Raw genomic sequence first — 20,625 nt, forward strand, 5'->3', positions numbered from 1 at the left:
CGCGTTTCCTTACCTGTCGTCATTTCAAGGCTCAACAAGTAGAACTGTTGCATTTTCTTTATCGGCTAAATATTGAATAATTATCACGTGTTTCTATTTGTTCTTTTTTTTTTAATGAAATATCATCAATTATTTCATTCAAATAAATTTAATGCATTTGTAACAGAATGCAGAAACGAATTTTATAATAACGCAATAAAAATTTTTCATTTCCTGAATTGAACTTTCAATTACAAAAATGGAGCTCAATTTATAATTTAAACACAACTTCGTGATTTGATGTCCAATATTAAAAAAAAAAAATGAAGCCTGATCATCATAAGACATATTCGTCAGAAAGATAAGGGTGTAACAACATCCGGAGCCAGTCTCACAATTTACTTTGGAAAATCTCGTATGAAAAATTCAGGAATAGAAGGAAGAAATGTAATTTCCAATGTTGTCGGATAAACTCGCGTTGTCCAGTTCGATGCTCAGAGATCGATATCTTCTTCTGACGTGGTGAGCTACCATCTTCGGTTGCCTGTCTCTCGTGAAAACCCCTTTTCTGTTACCTCCTACTCTGGTGTACGCTAAAAAGGATTTTTACTTTAATTTTCTATATTACATTTATACGCAATGTATACGAAGTCTGATCAGGTTTTTCATACTCTGCGCCGTTCGAAAATCAGCAAAGTTCCATATGAATTCGCCAATGAAAAATCCTTGAGCTCTCAATTGGTCGAAAGCTTCGAAATGCCTCGACATCACTTCCATTTGATATTCCTCGCTCCAGATGTACTCCGGTAACTGGAACGTTACTTTTAAGATATAATACGTTTTTTAAATCGATGTAGGTATATATGTATAGAGGATAAAAAATCTACCTCGTGCAATCCAATCATAGTATCAGCGCCGTATTCGGCCATTATCACAGGCTTCTTGTACTTTTTGTGCCAAGTTTGCGCTTCGGCCACGACTTTCCTCGTGATCATGTCAATTTTTCCGGGATTCGAGTACCAGCCGTTGTACCGGTTGAAACTTATGATGTCTAGGTATTTGCCTGCGTAATCTTCCTTCAAAATAAAATCACGAGATGGCTATTTCACCGTTGAAGAAAAATAAAATTCGCTTACATTTGGAGACGTCGCCAAGGCCATCGTGATCGGGCGCGTCTTGTCGAGGTACCTCGTATGCTGGGTCACCTGTTTGAAGTACCAGCTTGCCTCGTAATTTCCTGTTTTGGGCTCGTTAGCCACGGACCACATGATGACCGACGGCCGATTTTTGTCCCGTCTAATCAGCTCCGACAGGGATATCTTGTGTCTTTCGAGCAGCAATACATTGTAGTTCTCAGTGTCCACGGAAGGGCACTCGTCGATGACGAGGAAGCCCATTCTTGGCATAGCATAGCTCAATTTTACCGAAGATCGTATTCCCGAGAGAAAAAAGCACAGTTGTCCCATACTCACCTGTCCGCGACGTCGAGAACTTCTTCGCTGTAGGGATAGTGGCTGGTCCTGTACGAATTCGCGTCGATCCACGCGAGCAGTTCGTGATCTCTTGCGACGGTCGGCAGGTCCAGACCTCTTCCTCTGATCGCCGAATCCTCGTGCCTACCGAATCCCCGAAAGTAAATCGGTTTTCCTTTGATCAAAAGAGAATTATGGGTCTATTCCAAGCTTCGTATACCTATCGGCAATCTGTACACGTCCCTCTCGGTGGAGTTCGTCACACGAAGTATCACCTGTTGCACGATTGTTTTTTTTTTTTCATAAAAATTAAACCTCACTCGATAATCATAATTTTGTGTATTCACCTCCAAAGTGTACACATAGCCGGGATTCTCGTCCATCGATCGAGGCCACCAGAGATTCGGCGACACGACTTTCAGCACTCCCTCATTGCCGGCCAATAATCCTTTGACAACGCGTTTGTTGTCGACGTCGACGAGATTAACGTCGCACGCGTAGCTCTCGTTCGGCTTTAATCCGGCTATGCTGATTTTATATTTGATAACTCCGATGTCGTTTATCACCTTCGTATTCACGCTGATGTCGTCGATGTAAGCTTTCGGCTTGGCGTGCAATAGAACGGGCCTGAAATTCAAATTCAACAGAGTTTTGTATAATCGATGGTTCTGTAAAATTATTACATCGATTAAGTAGTACAACCTGTGTATTCCGGCGTAGTTAAAAAAGTCAAAGGTGTAAGTCTGCACTTTGACGGTGGCATTGTCGACCTCCACATCTCGAATTTTGCCCTGAGGTACACTCGTCTGAAGAAGCACGTTATCGACCGCTATGGTGATACGATTTTTCCCGCTGAATATAACTTCCGATGTTATTTCGGCTTCGAAGGGCAAGTGACCCATTTCGTGATTCGTCATAAAGTGTCCGTTCAGCCACTGAAACCGGAAGCTGTTGCCGTGATTTATGTGACGTGTATTGCAAAATTAACAGGGTATACTTACCACCTGTGCGAGATAATTGACAGAGCCGAATCTGAGAAAAACTCGTTTGTCCTTCCAAGCTACCGGCACGTAAAATCTCTTCTCGTACCAAACAGGCCCCACGTGGTCCCGCAAAGCGCTCGACGTTGTTATGTCGTTGTAGGTCGACGGGTCTGGCATTTGGGTTACTTTGCCTGCCTGATAACGAGTTAGCAATGTACTACCCTTTTAATGATTAGTAGCAGTATTTATACCTTCGAAAGGTCTTGCATGTACCAAGCGTGCGAGTAGCCCCTTTGCGCATCCATAGCTGGTGGTGCAAGAAAGCCCCAAAACCCATCGAGTGATTTGACCTGAGACAAACAAATTATGAGAAAAAGAAATTGTATATCTCGTCGATTTCAATTCAATTTATTCGAGTTACACTCATTTTTACATCGATACATAAACCAACATGATATTGGATGCTCGCAATTCATTTAGCATCCGTGATATCTGGTGTCGCAAGAAAATTGACGCCAATAATATTCTGGCTTCGTATCGATTTACACATTTATAACAGATTCTATGCCGCAGTTGAAAGCGTTCGTTATTTCGATGTTATACTTTCGCACAGGCAATCTTTTTCCGTTTTATAGAATCATTTAATCTAGAATTTATCACACGTATTGTATCTAATAATACAAATAACGCGATTGCCACAATAAACCAGACGCACTAAATGAGCTCGGCGCGAATTTAATGTGTTTTCGCGAAAGAAGCGGGAGCGCTCGCATTTGACCGAGTAAAAGCACAAAGGGATTCCGGACTTATATGCGGCTGCAGCGCCCGGACGAATCCAGTTTCCGACGCTATACTGCCGCCGCGTTTTTTATAAAATGAGCAACTGATTAATCTCGTGTTCTTTTTCTAAGGCTCACTTTTGAATTTTCCAAGCTTTTCAAACAAAATTCACGCACTCGGACACAACACTTCAGGATATAGCAAAAATTCGAAAATTCGAATGTCGCTTTCGCTCACCTCGCGGGTCTCGCTCTCGCAGGGAAACAGCAGTCCCGGAAGTGGCGTCAGTGGGGGATCGTCAGTCGCGAGTCCGGTGATTTCCAGGAATAGAGCGAAAAAGTTCAAAATCGACTGGTAGCCGAACATGTTGGCCGCGCGCGAGTCCACGTGCGTGTACAATCTTTCTCCCGCGCTGTGCGGCATTATTTGCTTAAAATATTTAAGGGCTCTCGACCTACATTTGTTTTGAGTTTCAGCGCTATCGCACGTCACGCCGAGTAGATGTGCGTATGGCGCGCGTATGGACGTGCGCAGAGTTTGCGCACAGCATGAGACTGTGATTTATAATTCGTTGTGGAGCTGGCAGATTTTAGTTACCCGTGGATAAACAGTTGGTTTTCCGTTGTTCGTGATTAGATGGTGATTTAATGAAAGTACATTACATTTTTAAAACTTGGCAATGAAAGCTAAAATTGAAATGAAAACAAACACATCATTGAAATATTAAATTAAAGGATATTATTCAAGTCAATCTGACATCACTAGTGTAGTTTGTTGTACTTATCATGCAAAGCTTGCACTTCAGACGTACAGCTGATTGAGTTATTAAGCCCATAGTCTTCCGGCTTTCATGCACCGCGCATCGTATTTTTCAAGCCTATATAATGACGTATCGTTTATATCTTTGATCGGAAGAATCGATTGTCTCATAATTATTATTTCTATTCTTTTTCTGCATTACGAGAATATTCGATATCAGTATGTGAAAACATCACGTTTAAAATATGAACACATTTTATTTAAAAATATCAAGGAGCATTATATTGCCCACATTTATACAGTCTAACATATATAAAGTTAATACAATTTGATACTAACTTGACGCATATTAGTATCGATAAAATAGATTTGTTTGAAGTATTTTTTGTTGTTTTTTTAAGAATGTTTTTAAGAACATAGCCCGTTCTTAAAAAACGGACTCTGTAAAATCTGAAAACGCAGTCTTCTTTAAAGATTTAACCATAAAGCAGTCTTAATAACTGTATTTTTTCAAGACTCGGATTAAACGTAGTACGACGAGACGTAATTTTCGAGATCATTAGGTAGTTCGGGGTTGCTATCCAGTTCAGCACTGAGAGCGTGGTATCTCCTACGCACGTGGAAGGCTGCGCTCTTTGGTTGTCGATCGCGAGTGAAAATGCCCTTCTTATTACCGCCGACTCTTGTATAAGCTGAAAGAACGTTTATTTTTATAGGAAGATCAGAAAAATTATCTTTGTTATAAAAGATAGTTTTTAAAAAAACATACTCTCTGCCGTCCTAAAATCAGCAAAGTTCCAAATGAATTCTCCTATGAAAAAGCCTCGCGCTCTGAGCTGGTCGAAAGCTTCGAAATGCTTGGACATTATTTCAGTCTGATACTCTTCACTCCAAATATAGGATGGCAGCTAAATTAAAAGAATAAATTCATGATTACCATGCATATTTTCATAGAGTCTAAACGTTTCTTTTCAAATGCTTACCTCGTGTAGTCCAGGCATGGTATCGCCTCCGTATTCCGACATCAATACCGGTTTCTTGTACTTGTTGTGCCAATTTTGAGCTTCGTTTACGACATTTTTGATAATCATGTCAGTTCTTCCGGAGTTCTGATACCAGGAATTGTAACGGTTGAAACTAATGATATCGAGGTATTGACCGGCTTTGTCCTCCTAATTATAAATAGACGGGTTTGGCGTTATTAAGGCTTTTGAAAAATTTATGATGCAATGGAAAATAGATAAACAATGAAAAATTACCACAACACTGCGAGCAAGAGCAATGGTGATTGGTCTGGAAGGATCGAGAGTTTTGGTGTGTTGAGCTACTTGTTTAAAGTACACTCCAGTATCGGCGAGCTGAGTTCTTGGCTCATTAGCAATGGACCACAATACGACGGAAGGTCGATTCTTGTCCCTGCGAATGAGTTCCGAGAGTGACTGCTTGTGCCTTTTTAGTAACTCTGGCGTGTAGTTCTCCGTGTTTACGGAAGGACATTCGTCAACGATGAGGAATCCAAGCCTTGAAGAAAAATGCAAAGTTATAGTGACATGGAAGACATTGATTGTTGAGAATTCAAATGATTAATCGTTTCATAAAATAATCTTTAAACATACCTGTCCGCTACATCAAGAACTTCATCGCTGTAGGGGTAGTGACTGGTTCTGTACGCATTAGCTCCGACCCATTGAAGTAACTCATAGTCCCTTGCTACGGTGGGCAAGTCTAATCCCCTTCCTCTGATAGCCGAGTCTTCGTGCCTTCCAAAACCGCGGAAGTAAATCGGCTTCTCGTTGATCAAGAACGTTGTGTTGGTCCACCTCAAAGTTCTAATACCCACTGGAAGTCTGTAAATGTCTGGCTCACTTGAGTTTGGCACATGTACAGTTACCTGCAAAGTTTATATTACCATTACCGTGTTTTGATAATGTATGCTCAACATTATTCATCAATTGTGTCACGATCTAGTAGTGATATGAACATACCTCTAAGGTATACATGTAACCAGGATTAGAGCTCATTGTTCGGGGCCACCACAGATTGGGTGACGAAACTTTAAAAGTTCCCTGTGTTCCCACAACTGGAGTGGTTAATAAATATTGATTGTTAGCATCCAGAAGGTTGACTTCGCAAACTGGAACCTCCTTCTCGCCTGCGCCGGCTATGTCAACACTGTACTTGATGATACCCACGTCATTGATCAACCCAGTGGTTACATTGAGATCATCAACGAAAACTCTTGGTTTCGTGTGTAGAAGCACAGGTCTATAAATAAAACGAATAGTTTTGACATGGAGCTCTTTTTTTCTGAAACAAAATTTGATGCCTCCAAAAAAATATTTAATATTTTATACCTGTGGATACCAGCGTAATTGAAGAAGTCAAAAGTGTAGTATTGAACCTTGACGGTACCATTGTCAGCGCCAACATCGTAAACATTACCTTGTGGCACGCTGTTGGCCAGAAGGGAGTTGTCTACTGCTACGGTAATACGGTTCTGTTGACCGTAAAGAGCCTTTTCCGTCAACTCAACTTCGAAGGGCAAGTGTCCCAATTCATGATTGGTCAATAACTCGCCGTTCAACCACTGAAGCACAATAAAGCAGCTTTATTTAGCTCGATATATTGTTGCGCGTCATCATTTCAAAAAGATTGACCTTCACTTACAACTTCAGCGAGATAGTTGACGGATCCAAAGCGAAGAAAAACACGTTTGTACTGCCAAGATGCAGGTATGAAGAAGGTCTTCTCGTACCAGACGGGTCCCACATGATCGCGCAGAGCTTTGGAGGTCGTAATATCGTTGTAAGATGACGGCACCGGCATTTGCATTACTTTTTCTGCCTATCAAACGATTTGTTGTTGTTTACGTATTTTTATCGAGATAAGTAATTAGAATACACAATCAGAGTAATAAAACATTCATATAACTACCTTCGTTAAACTGTCGGAGTACCATCCTTCGCGATGTCCTTTTTTGACATCATTGGATGGTGGTACAACGAAATCCCAGAATCCATCGAGTGACTTGATCTGAATAATCAAGAAAACAATTTGTTAAACAAAAGCTACTTGTACCACGCTAAAATGATTCTAAGTAAAACTTTCTATGAACCAAAAAAGAGCTCGAGAACGAAGTACGTCATAAAGCTAAAAAAAGTTTCCTTTGTCACAAAAGCGTATATGCAAATGATGGTTACCTCGCGGGATTCGCTTTCCCGGGGATAAAGCATACCCGGAAGAGGCGGAATAGGTGGCTCCTCGGGGCTGATAGCGAATTCGTCGGCTTCGGGAAGCATTCCGGGATCCTTCACGTTGACCTCGGTTCCCATTACCAATGCGGCTCCGGCAACCGCGAGCAAAAACTGCCGCCACATTCCTCCCGCGTTTTCCTATAACCCAGCCAAGCAAACAATCTACTAATTTTTGCGTTCCAGTTCTCGTGTTTTTCTTATTATGCGGCTGTTTCACTACTATGTAGCCTTTCGCAACGTGATTATATTTTTTTGTTTTTCCTATCGCAGACTGGAAACTTGCACTTTCTTGTTTTCCTTATATATACATTTCTCTTGTCGCGTGCAATGACAGTCACAGAGAATATTATGTGCTGTGCGGTTTCTGTAATGCTTGGGTTCCGGTAATCGAGCAGTTCGAATGTTATATAAATATTAGAAAAATCTTTAAATTCACGTCGTTATGGATAAGTGCGTTTTAAGTAGAATGCCCGCAGTGTCATAACACATACCGATGAAAATTCAATTGTTTTTTAATGATCCTTTCATATACATACACTTTTATTCATTGGCGCATTCCAGGCCCGTTAATCATATTCATTTTATTCGTACAGGCATTTATATTAGCTTCAAAAATGCTTCTAGTATTGTTACTTTTTCCTTAAATATTACATAAACTTTTGTTCTCAAGTATATTTATATCTCTTATCTAATACGAATGATCCCTTGTAAAAATTAAAATAGATGTTATGTACACGTACCTTATCACTTTAACACACATTGCAATCATTGTTCAGTCATTATCAAAAAAAAAAAAAAAAAAAACTCTGATATATTTTAATGTGCAATTAGAACATCGAAAGTATTTTAGCACTCAAAACGGATTCATATCATAGTCGTAGGTCATTGCCCGGCTGTACTCCGCAATCGATAGCGTATGTATAAGTATACCTTATGACCCTAACTGCGTTCACGGTCGAATATTGCCAAAACTTTCCCTTCGAAATTTTTTGTGTGTTAAAATTCAGTAGAGAAATTTATTTAGTTAAAAACATAAACGTAATATTTAAAATTGTATTGTACAAGGGGCAACAAAAATAAATTTTACAATGAATAAAATTTCGAAAAGTTATAGCAACATTTATAGATTTGAATAGTAAGCAAAGTTAAAAGGATTAATAATCATGAACTATTCTGTCATCAAGCCAGGCAAATATCAATTTTGTCAATTTCTACTTAATAGCACGCTTCGATTACAATCAGATAATTATTCTAAGAATTTCGTTTGATTATACAATTATACACCTATATTTGTATAATCATACCTTCAGAATCATTTGGAAGATATTGGAATTTATATTAGATATAATAAACTTTAAAAAAAATCTTTTGCTATACATTGCAAATCTTAAGAATGAGCATTTAAATTCTCAATAGAAAAAGAGTAATCTCTAATCCCTAACTCAGTAAATGAGAAAAAAACTCACTTTGTACACCTCAAAGCTTAGAAAAAGCGGAGCAGACGCGCGTGCGTCTTGTTCGGTGGTTCGCGCGAAACTGTGCAGGGCGACGCGTTACGCGAAGCTTAAAACTTGTCGGCGATAGCGATCGCAGGTTTCTTGTTTTCTTTTTATTTCGATAAATCAGCGGACAATGAGATCGACCGGGAAGACAAGAGCGATTAGAAATAAAATATACAAAACAGAGACTAATAAACAGTTGACACGTTGATTAATACTCAATAATGAGATGTGCGCGATCAATACTACAAAGATATTAACCAATGCGGAGACTGAGTGATAATTTTCATTCAGATTCCATCACTCGTAGCTTCTAATAAACTTTAAAGTATGCTGTTTACATAGTTGTAGAGATGTTTTGAATTGCTTAGATCATCTATCATAATTGTAGATGATCTAATTATAGATGGATATCTGTTTCGAATCAATGAAGAATGATTCTTTTTTAATACAGCGAAAGATTTATTGTCTACTTATGTGCAGATTTGGAAAAAATTGAATCCATCCGGTTTGTACCTATAAATTTGAACAGTGTTACTTCTACTTTACACAATACACGATAATTTCGTGACTTATCATTTTATGAATGACGTAGTTCGTACGAGAATCTTACACATTTCGGTCTTATACGCAAATTGAGTAATGATGCTCCAAAAACGTGACTTGTTCCGAGTGAATCACTATTTTCACTTTTCACAAATCTGCAGCTATATTATATTGGTTTTGTCTGTGAAACAAATTATTATCAACAATAAAAGATGATTATCGCTTAGTTATAACCGATTACATAACCGTCATTGGCAATAATCATTTTCCATCAAATCAAACCTTACACGGATCCGTATCTGCAGATAAGTGACCGAAAGCTACGTAAATTAGACTTCTGAAGTAACAAAAAAGTGCATAGCACTAAGCATGCGACACTCACAAGAGGTGTGGCCGCGAATTGGACCAACGCGGAAAAAACCGAGCACTGGAATTGGTATTCCGCTATCAGCATAGGAAAGGAATTAGAGCCATATTATCGTTGGACAAAAGCCAACGCAATTTCGGGACTTGTCCTCCTCCATCTCTCCTCTCGCGCGCCGATCGCAAACCTGAGTCGCGGTATACTGAGCGATGAGTGGGAGAGAGAGAGAGAGAGAGAGAGAGAGAGAGAGAGAGAGAGAGAGAGAGAGAGAGAGAGAGAGAGAGAGAGAGAGAGAGAAGAAGGAGCCAAATCCAAATATTTGCAAAGGTAAGATAACAGTGAAATTTTCCTCGATCCACTTGCTGCTCCTTTATATATCGCGATATTATTTTATTCTATACCTTTATTATATATGCGAGCCCGGGAGAACCCCGGCACATGGCGTCAGAGGGAAGATGAAAAAAAGAGGAGGAAAGTGGAGGCTTAAAAAGATTATCTGCTGCTATGTATTCCGCTTTCGTTTGTGTATCTTGCCTGAAATGTGGGTATTTCTCCACTATGTGCGTGTGTGTCTGTTATCTAGTGTTTGTCGAAAGGAAGTCATGGACTTTGCAAGTCTAATTACGCGGACGTGCGAGTTAGTTTACAATTAGTGTTATCCGTAATTCTATAATAGTTTCATTGTAGGCGATGTACAGCTTGAGAGAGACTTTGAGGCTTTTGAGTAATCGTTAAATCTGTTTAAAGATGAAACATGCGCGGAAAACATTTATTACCGAGCACTGCACAATCGAAAAATTGATACAGAACTTGAATAACTTTGATTATAATCTTGAATCAATTTCTATATCTTGTGGATAATCAGAAGAACAGCTGAATAATTTGAATCGTCAATGACATTGATTGACTTTGAAATTCTAATTCGCACGCTCATGACCAGTAGTGGAAGTGCAATTATTTCAAGACTGTCTGGCCAATGCATCAATTGAAAATTTGTAAGATCGTTGATCCCGATCATTGCTGCATACCTCCGGCTACAGTTCTCATTACCTCTCTCTATTGCTCGACCATTACTGCTACATACAGGGTGGGCTATTCATTTTTATTCTCTTCGCTCAAACCTATTATGAACGATTTCGTTTTTTTCGCTTTAAAAATTTATTGGTGTTTAAATTAAAAACATCTGCATATGATGAAAATAAGTCAACATTGATCACTCGGTTGTTTATACAAATCGATCGTACTTTTGATGTTACCATTTTTATATACTGAAATGCGACTAGCAAATAGCAGTTATCATAATTTTTTTTAATTTCCATATACCAAGCGATCATTAAGGATAAAGCTTTACGACTCGACAAACATTTGCAGACATCGCGAATATCGAACTCACCCGTTAGATAATATACGCACGCCTCACACTTTGACCCAGGGCTTCGCGACTGTGGGTGAGTCGTCGTGGTCGTGGTGGTGGTTGTATCACCTTCTCGGATATTACCTGATGCGTGTGCGTATGCAGTGATCCCTCGTGGCACACGAGGGGCGCGCTGTAGCCCGATACTATACGACCGTCGATATATCTATAGCATACCCAGAAACCTATATAGCATAGCCATACACGCGCTTATGCCTAATCGAGCATCGTTGCACGATCATCCTGTCTCTCTTGCGTGCTCTATGTACTCGTCTATGATCAGCGACGATACCGGACACCGCCGTCGAGAGATAGTTTTTGCAGACGACTGCCCGAAGTCAACTGGTGCAGTGTGACAGACGTGCATCGGGTAGAGCCCGAGCTGCAGTGAAAGAGCGGAGAGAGAGAGAGAGAGAGAGGGCCCTTTGCGCCTCCGGTAAGAGCCGGTATCCGTCGAGTACTAGCTATACTTCGCCTCCTATCTTATAAATACGCATTGTCGGCTCTTTGAGGCGATGTAATTCGCGAGGATCCGGGCCATTCGGAGACCTAGTTTCTATAGCCTGTTTGTCTTGGAGAGTTGCGACGGGTTTAATGGCTGGTGGAATTGTGAAAAAGGGGTAGCATGTGTGACCTAGTTTGAGGAAAAGCTTGCTGTTTGTTTGTTTGCTTCTTTTCGGCAAACGTTTTGATACTCCATTGCAGATTTTACGCGTAGGCGCGATTAACCTTGGTAACGATCGCTTTTAACGATCAGTTGTACGAAATTATAAGATTTAAAAGCTGGTAGTTGCAATGTCAAGTAAATAACGATCATATAAACTGAGGTAATTTTGATAACGTAGAAGGAATAATCAATATATCAAGATCAAAATTTGATATTTCGTGTACAGCTTGAGACCGTATAACTGTCATCTTATTTACATATAGAGTAAACACGAAGATGATTCTTGGAAAAGATTTTATAACTCGAATGACAGCTTATGACCGTATGCTACGACGAGTTTAAAGATAGCTATTACACAGTAACGGTTAGATCGAAGCAAGATTTTGCACGATTAGCATAAAGGATTTTTAAGTTTGACAAAATTTGTTGATTAAAAAATGTTTGAATATTGAAATTCATACATGTTACAACGTGTGATAAATTGAATTTAACAAAAAATTAATTAGAAAAAAATAAGTATTTAATCACATCTATCAATATCAGCTTATCTCATTGTCGATCTAGAAGTTTAAAATTTCTTATCAATCGATAATATATTTACCTAATTAAAGTAACAATTGAAAACAGCTTTATTTGAAAAAAAATATTAATTACTAGTGAATGACGAATAAAAAACTCTTACACTTGTTGCTCATAATACTAAAAGTACATTGATTATCAGCAAGAATAATAAAGTTCAATAAATAAGACAAAATTATTTCCGCGTAGAATCATATTCATAACCAAACAATAACACCGTAAGGTCGAATTTTCAGTGTAATTAATGAAATGAATACCATTACCACTAGAAATTGAATCACTGGAAAGTGGCGCCAAGGCTCGGTGACTGAGGCAAGCACGTACTCGAGGAAATAAGTCGATCTTACAACATTCTACCTTACCCGTTACTGTAATACATGCGTCCATTGATCTTGTATGTAAGTATTTTTCAATTGAAATGAATTCATGAGACTTGCATACACAATAATTTGAATATAAACATTTCTTTTCGACACAAAATTAATTCTATCATCATCGAGCATTGGACTGCTTTAGCATTGATAGGCTTCAAGGGCATCGTCATTTTGATTTAGATAAAATACGATCATTTATAATAATTTTTAGATATAGCCATCTCTTTCATTGGATCTTTTATTGACGTGTAACAAATACGTTTTTGAAGATGCAGTGGCATTATTGCATCTACAATTTTGGTCTCCTCGTGAGTTTCTTATTAGCGTGAGTTATTATCATTTATTAATGGCTCATCGCATAAATAATACATGCATGTAGGTCAACCAATCATGTGCATTCTGTATAGGGCAGCATGATATCTGTAAAAGAAGAGTACTGTTAGGCATCTTATTAACGAATTTCAAGTGGTATATGCATTCTGGAATTTTGATTAAAATAATTATTGTAATACCACAGAATAATGATGTGTCAAAACACATGTCCACCACAACCGATTTTTCAAGTGAAAAATAACGAGGTATTAGATATGATCCGACCACTACTTTACTATAACTTTACTATAACACCTTTACTCGTAGCCATCAAAGCATCGATGTGCGCTCCATCTCTAGCAAAAGAAAGTTGGTACACAATAGCACGGAAAATCAATTAAATTCCTCAAGGAACAAAATTAACAACACTCTTATTCTTTACAGAACATTTCTGCTTGATAAACGTTAAAAAACTGGGCTATGATCACGCCTTCATACTGGACCCATCCAACCGAACGAACTTCGTCTATCCAGACGCCAACGGCACGATCAGCTTACTAGAGAGTCAGGCCGTCTTCTTATCCTGTCCTGGTGCGAACAACAATCTTAATGTTCCTGAATCTCACTGATCCTCCAATTTCAACTGCATTTGCAACACAGCCTTTTACGCTGGAAATATGATCTACAGTTTTAACGATCTCACCTGCCGATCGCCGCCTGCCTACGAGATCGTGGATAAAGGATTCTATGGTCGCGAGAGCGAGTACCGAAGATTCGAGATCGGTTTTTACACAGTCGGTGAGGAGTACTTTTTGAAGGTCATCGATATTTACTACGACAGATTGAGCACGTCGACGATGTACGCGAAATCGGTAGTGTCCAAGTGGATCGCTGGGAGGCAAAAACCGGCCAAGCATCATCGGTACGATCAGACGCACTGCTGTGAACGAAAAAGATACAGACTGGACATGGACAAGATATACAGCGCTGTCACGCAGGATCGCAGCTTCGCGGAGCAACTTTATTGTCACGATAGCCAATTTCCTTCAGTAAATTAACCCTTTTACAATGCAGTATTTGTAACGATGTAACGTGCCTTATGAATTTGGTGTGTTTTCGAGATGCTCATATCTCAGTGAATCCTCTGCGGTGATCTTCAATCGCGGCCAGTTATCGCCAAGGTCCAGCTTCGTGTACAGCCCATCTGGCTCTGCGACCTTCGTCTATCTGAACACGGGACCCCAGTGGCGTTCCATAAACGAAGGGAACTGATGGGCTCGAATCGAAGAACACGTCTACGAGATGGCTAAATACTTGCAAAAGGACCTCGTGGTCTACACTGGAGTCCATAACAGACTGAAGCTCAAGGATACCGGCGACGACGGACGCCAGAAGATGATGTTCCTCTGTGCCAGCTCCAACAACGACGAGTCCATCGCCATTCCTCTGTACTTCTGGAAGCTAGTCTACGAGCCGGAGAGCAAACGAGGCGTCGTCTACGTGACGTTGAACAACCCTTACGTGGATCCGACGACTGAAGACTACCACGTGTGCGAGAAACCGATGTTCAGTAAGGATGGAGCACTGATGCCGAAGCAGTGGAAACCGAGAAACGTGGCCCAAGGATATAGCTACATGTGCGAGGTGCCGGATTTTATCAGGAACAATGAGATTCTGCTCCACGACTTCTCGGCGGCTATGGTGACGGATCTGCTGTACGTGACGAGAAAACCCGGCGATGAGTCGGTCGACGGGAAGAAGAAGGCTTGAATCGTTAATTAAAAGCGTCGATGTAGTTTGACGTAGTGTGACGAAAGAAATGAATTTTGATTCTAGCCTTTGAAAATTAATGAATTCCATTTCTAATCTTATGGTAAGTTGAGAATCTTCTACTGTGTTATTCAGCGCTAATCGTTCGTTCGATCTGAAATGTATTATCGCACAAATGTACACTGAAGAGATCGACGAGTGCGATACGAATGATAATTCCAGAAGCGTTAGATATAAAGTTAGATAGGCCGTTACACGCGCTGGCATTTATTAAGCTATGTAATATACATATTTAAATTGCTGTTATCTATTTGTATTTAGGTATACTATTTCACGAATTTGTTTAACTAAATTCTTATCACTACGTTGCATAAGCAAAGTACATACAATATACTTTAGACGCCGATGCAATCTCTGTTTTTTCCGTATGTACAGAAGTGCAAAGTATCTTAAGATAAGGGTGTGTAGTAGCATGTATCGACATTGTTTCAATTTAAATGTATGTGATAGACAACTCTTATTATACCAAAGAAAATTGATTTTGCTTTAAGCGTGTATGATCTAATAAAGATTTATTTGAAGAATGCCCATAAACGATTGGATGCCCTGTATCCAATCGTTAACACTTTTAGTTAACTCCTGGTACGTGTAGAAAATTCAGTAAACTCTTTAAATAACGTTAACTTCCAACAAGATTATATCTTTCGTATCGAAACGCAGGCTATTAAATTTTTTATCCACGCTGAGCCACAAATGAATTCTAGAAGCCTCTTCTGATTCAGGTATTACACGATTAAAATTTCAGTGCACGGAATAGCGTGCGCCGCAGGTAGGATAAGCATTAGAAATTCGCGTCGACCTCTCGAAGGTCGTCACCTCAAGGTCGTTTATTTTTCATCTATGAAGTATTAGCCAACTTCAATCGTTTACAACGACAAATCGAAGCACTTTTAAATTACGTCCACGTAAATAAAGTGTTTTTCCTTGATGAGTAACGCATCAGTTTCCCCCAACGGGACTGAAAAAAGCGGATCCTTTTGTAAAAAGGAGATTGACCTTTAGTATGCATTCGTGGGGTCAGCAGCCTGCGCGCGCGCTTAACAATCAGAGTGGCTTCCGCTGGTGTCCTATATGGCGACACGAGTGGTGAATCATATTTTTGATACTCTCCCGCGGGGCCCAGCCGTACACTCGCAGTAATATCAGCTGCCGGCGCTTTTTTATTTCTTTCCAACGCGCCACGCCACTAATTTTTTCCCTCCATTAATAAATACGCAATCGCGTATGCACTTCTTTCGCGAGAGTATATGACGCAGTGCTAAAAGCTGAATGACACATGCCTCGATAAACTATATTCTTTTCAAGCAATGTTTACGATTTAGCGTAAAGCTCGACTGATACGGCTGCTACGCGATAATGCACGAGTGAGTTAATTTTTCATTTTAATTATTCACAAACGATTCGGTGTGCTCCTGCTCGGGGCGATAACTCGTGACCCAGAATATGGGCGAATAAATATGTTTGCATAAACATTGTTTCAGGGAAAAAAGAATGAGTTATGCGAGTAAGTGAATAATGTCATGGGAGGAAAGGTTCGAGAAGCCGGTGAAAAATGATGTTATTCAATAACAAGAATTCAAATACTTCTGATGTAGGGTACTGCGCTTCGAAATTTCAATACCATTTCCTGTTTATTAGAAAAATTAAGTGCAACACACATCTCTTAACAGTGTGCTATTGACGTTCAGCTCTCAATACCTGTTTTATCTCGTCTATTATTAAAGAATACCGAAGAACTATTCCCACAAAAATACACGTTTTCAAAGATGCGCACAGGATACACCGCACAAAAACAAGCTCATCCTTTCCCTCCGAACTGTATTATCAAAAGAATAACAAAACAACAGCAACAGCGCACGCTCGCCTGTACATCCCGTTGCCTAAACAACGGCTCCGTCGTAATGCCGCGACTCATTCATCCGAGCCCCGGCGCATATTTATCCAGCCACTCGCAGGTTTTCGCGCCTAAAACGAAAAGAAAGTAAATAAAGAGAAAAAGAAGCGAGCCAGCCGCTGAAAAATGCATCAGCGCAAAGAGCAAGTCTCGGGCCGTTATTCCGGCAGTAAGCTTCCGGTTCGGAACCGCGACGGCCTCGGGCGCCCACTCGTCGTCGCAGGATGAATCGCACGAGTTATCGGCTGCTCACGCAGCTTTTATCTGCGCGACGCCCGCAGGGGGAAGCGGCTGGTCGTTGGCCCGTTGCTTCTCTATTTTTCACGCGAGTAGCCTCTGCTGCTGCTGCTGCTGTATGGCGTATACTGTTGCAGTTATAGACCGTCCGGCTTTTCTTTTTCTCGGAGCAGTATAGCTAGTGTCTGGCTCGATTAGAGATGAATCGCACTATAAGGAGGAAGATCGGTACTTTTCCTGCTCCTTTTGTCATTCCGCCGTGCGCCTAATCCCCTCATTCGCATACACGGCGAGTAGAGCAGAGCTTTCGGCAAAAAGCTCGCGCGGAGATCAACTACTCGAAAAAGCCTGGATTTCCGGGAAGATCGTCGGAGTGAGCTGAGGTTTTGCACTGCCCCAGGGGGGGATATCTCTGGAGAGGACGAAAAGGCCGGAGACGCGGAGATTATGACGGCTGCGAGTACACTTTTAGAATGACGCTGTGGCGGGCAAGAAGAATAGAAATTAATTGTACTGCCTTGTCGGAAGACTTCTGCTAGGCCTTCGCGCTGAGATGAAGAATCGGCGTGGGTAAACACGAGATCGATTATAGAAGAATAACAGTCTTTGTTCGGGAAACAGAGAAGCGTGGAACGAAAATAGTTGATAGATGCAAGTGCATATATCCATACGTACGACGATATTTTGAAAATAAACCGAATGCCAAAGTGTACACCGCCTTCGAGGAAGAAAATCGCGAGTAAATCAGCATCGATCACGCGCCGAAAACGCGCCGAGCCTTTTTATGCATACTATATACAACATACTTCTCCAACTTCTTTTCTCGCCGTAAAGTCAGAGAATATATAGTAGCAACCTCGCTCTCGAAATCTCGCGACCTAAATCCCGAGCTGTACAGTCACCGCAAAAGCAACAACGGCAATAATCTAGCGCGGAAAAACGACGCCAATCAGTCTCTTTCCCCTCCCTCCGCGAATTTCAATTATCCATACAGGCCATTAGACAAAGCCACTGCGTGAACGTATTCTCTCGCGCGTTCTCTCATTAGGCGGCCGGAGATTAATGCGGTCCGTTTGGGAAACGATCTGCGCGGTGGAATATCCCTGGGGAGGGCTATGGATCGTCGAGAGAGCGCCGGATTTCGCATCGCGATCGTGTGGTATGCAGGGCTGGCTCGAGCTTTTTGGTAAAAAGCGCACGTCTGTCTCAAGAGAGGGAAGCCATGAGAGCTGGAGAAAGAGTTTAATAGGTGAAGTTTCGAGGAATCTTAATTGCGAGAGGGCCGGGAATTCAGTCGTTGATTGCCGGAGAGGAATGGCTTTCGCGCGAGCAGCGCATCGACGATCGTCTCGCGCGTGTGTAATTGAATTCGCGATTAATTTACTAATCAGAAGTTCGCGTTGCGACTAAAAATTATACGTACAAAGGTATGTACGCGCAGAAATTTTTCATTTCTTAAAGTTATCAAACCCCGCAAAGAAGTGGAAGAAAAGCTCGTATTTTATGAAAATAAGAAGAGCTGCTGCTGCGTACAGTAGTCGGGCTACAAATCGTCGCGTGAAAGTAAAGCAAAGAGGCGAAAGCCCTGGAAAGGAATAAAAATTTCAGGCAAGCCGGAGATAAACGCTCCTATACACATGCATAAAGGGTGAAAAGTGCGCTCGCAAAGGAAGATAATAATAACGGGGACTCGGGAAAAAAGATGAAAAGTCGAGTGCTGCTGCTGCTGCGCTTCGCTCGGAGGAAATATGACAACAATAAAGAGAGGAAAAAAGCTTGTTTTTACCTCTCTCTCTCTCTCTCTCTCTCTCTCTCTCTCTCTGTGCGCGAAATGAAGTCGCGCGCGCGACCAAGTTTTTTTTTTGCCCGCCCCGTTGGGATGCCGCGCTGAGCTTTTTCATCGCGACGATTGGTACTACCTTCGAGAGAGGTGGTCGTTCGTTTCATTCTGAAAAAACTCAACGCAATCATCTAAAAACATTACCGAGAAAAAAAGCGCAAAACAAAGCAACCCACTGTCGTCGCGCACACAATACCACCCCCGTATTACAACAAGCCCAATATCCCGCGAGCACAGACACAGAGCCGTATCCTCGAAACAACAGTAGAAAAGACACGAAAGGAAAATAAAAACGCTCTGAACCTCCACCCACGCACGCGGCATCTCTCTCAGACACATGCTATACACACGCGAAGGCAGCAGCAGCAGCAGCAGCGTCGAGGGTGTGGCGAGCCCTACACGCAGCTGTGCGTGCACAACACATGCGCACACCCACGCGCGGCGTACAGTATAGTGTAGTCCGAAATTAACGGAGAGAGAGCGCGAGCGAGAGAGCGAGCGGTATAGAGAGGGAGCGCAGCGCGGCGCAGGCTTGGAGAGGTTTCGTTTCGAGCCGTCGGCTTCTCCTCGCGCGAGTATAGCGACAGTCGCGCGGCATGCGGCGCAACGTGCGTACGGCGGCCGGTTGCTCTCTGCAACTCTCTTACTGTTGCCGCCGCTGCCGTTGACTTTTTTTATTATTATATTATACAGACTCGTATGTAAGACACGTATGTAACATCGTACAGTTCTGTTATAAAGCTAGACACGCACTCTCCCGTCGCGGTAGTTTGTAGTGAGGCACAAGTGTCGAGTATACATGCACCTATACGTATAGGAGCTTCTCGTACACACCTGGTCCACGTGCTTTTCGTCCCTTTAAACGTACGAGTATATACTCGTTGTGCAACACGATAAGAGAGAGACAGAGAGCGATATCGTTGCAGCCATACGTGCGAAGAGAGCGTAAGTTTGTGTGCCACTTTTACATGCGCTTATAACGTACGAACAATATATGTAATACCTACGATACTTTTACCGAAAAATTTCGACCGATACGATTCAGCGCCCGAGCGTGAAAGCGATGTCGAGGTTATATTACAGTTGCCTCTCTTTATTTTGGATTGCCGGCGTTGCAGCGCCGGTTTATTTTTGATATTTCGAGCGAAATCGCGCCGCGGGCCTTTGTCTCGCGGCTTTGTCCGCCGCCGTGTTTTTTTTTCAATTTTGTCCCCTGCATTTTTCGATTCTATTGAGCACGATAGCGTGTCGGAGTTGATCGTTACGAGGTGCGGGAGACTATCTACGATAATTCAACGCTTCTTATTCAGCCGGCGAGGCTTATTGTTGCCATAGCTGGCGATCGCCGGGGCTTTAATTTTAGAGAATAGAATGCAACAGTGCTCACCGCGGAAACAGACGCTTCGCTCGCTCGCTCGCTCGTCGGATATTTATTCCGCAATTCGGAAAGCCATGGGGCTGATGTTTAGCCGCATCGAGATGCGGTTATCACTAATTCTTTATTCACCTGCGCGAGTATTCGTTTAAATAAACTTTTTATAATGGGATATGAAAAGAGATGGCGAACCGCGCGAAATTCAAATTTCCCTTGTTTTCGCTTCGTACAAAGCGCGAACAAATTCAGCGGGGAAATTAATCAAGCAAAAAGTACGAGTCTACACGCCCACGAGCATCAGAAGAATCACCCTTCCCCGTAGACCCAAAAATAACGCGACTCACTTCGCGCCTAAATGAAAACAAACGATGTACTCTCTCTTCCGCGGAGCGCGTGTGCTACACAGCAGTATAGCGAGAGAAAGAGAAAAAGGGAAAGCGCGACTATGGAGCAAGGGCCGAGGCTGA

At 41.5% G+C, this 20,625-nt stretch overlaps 4 protein-coding genes and 1 pseudogene across 6 annotated transcripts in view; 3 read left to right on the forward strand and 2 right to left on the reverse strand.

Moving 5' to 3' along the window:
- Positions 1 to 20,625, forward strand: part of LOC100123879 (matrix metalloproteinase-24) — a 151,696-nt gene that overhangs the window by 1,424 nt on the left and 129,647 nt on the right. Inside the window, exon 1 of one of the 2 annotated variants that reach the window (XM_008214593.4) lies at positions 19,402 to 19,728. The exons of the other annotated variant lie outside the window; for it this stretch is intronic. The gene's annotated coding sequence lies outside the window, so the exon portion shown is untranslated. Of the gene's footprint in view, positions 1 to 19,401; positions 19,729 to 20,625 lie in introns of those variants that run through there. 2 annotated transcript variants of the gene reach the window in all.
- Positions 76 to 3,580, reverse strand: LOC100123889 (annotated as a pseudogene).
- Positions 4,211 to 9,741, reverse strand: LOC100123886 (beta-glucuronidase). Of its 2 annotated transcripts, none has more exons than XM_031923726.1 (11): positions 9,655 to 9,741; positions 7,174 to 7,365; positions 6,908 to 7,006; positions 6,641 to 6,817; positions 6,328 to 6,560; positions 5,959 to 6,238; positions 5,590 to 5,864; positions 5,233 to 5,494; positions 4,957 to 5,145; positions 4,743 to 4,881; positions 4,211 to 4,665 (listed from the first exon to the last, which is right to left on the reverse strand). In XM_031923726.1, exons 1-11 carry the CDS (start codon positions 9,724 to 9,726, stop codon positions 4,496 to 4,498), a joined length of 2,088 nt encoding a protein of 695 aa, XP_031779586.1. In that variant the 5' UTR covers positions 9,727 to 9,741; the 3' UTR covers positions 4,211 to 4,495. The 2 variants fall into 2 exon arrangements, with proteins under 2 accessions (XP_031779586.1, XP_001607655.2); XM_001607605.5 differs by lacking the exon at positions 9,655 to 9,741 and adding an exon at positions 8,694 to 8,800.
- LOC103315316 lies at positions 12,736 to 14,053 on the forward strand. The gene is made up of 2 exons (XM_031923731.2): positions 12,736 to 13,351; positions 13,427 to 14,053. The coding sequence occupies exon 2, from the start codon at positions 13,660 to 13,662 to the stop codon at positions 14,038 to 14,040; it is 381 nt and encodes a 126-aa protein (XP_031779591.2). The 5' UTR covers positions 12,736 to 13,351; positions 13,427 to 13,659; the 3' UTR covers positions 14,041 to 14,053.
- On the forward strand, positions 14,251 to 15,376 carry LOC116738454. Its single transcript, XM_032596821.1, has one exon. It carries the CDS (start codon positions 14,285 to 14,287, stop codon positions 14,750 to 14,752), a length of 468 nt encoding a protein of 155 aa, XP_032452712.1. The 5' UTR covers positions 14,251 to 14,284; the 3' UTR covers positions 14,753 to 15,376.

The sequence above is a fragment of the Nasonia vitripennis genome, chromosome 2 (assembly GCF_009193385.2).
Source record: "Nasonia vitripennis strain AsymCx chromosome 2, Nvit_psr_1.1, whole genome shotgun sequence".
Taxonomy (NCBI): domain Eukaryota; kingdom Metazoa; phylum Arthropoda; class Insecta; order Hymenoptera; family Pteromalidae; genus Nasonia; species Nasonia vitripennis.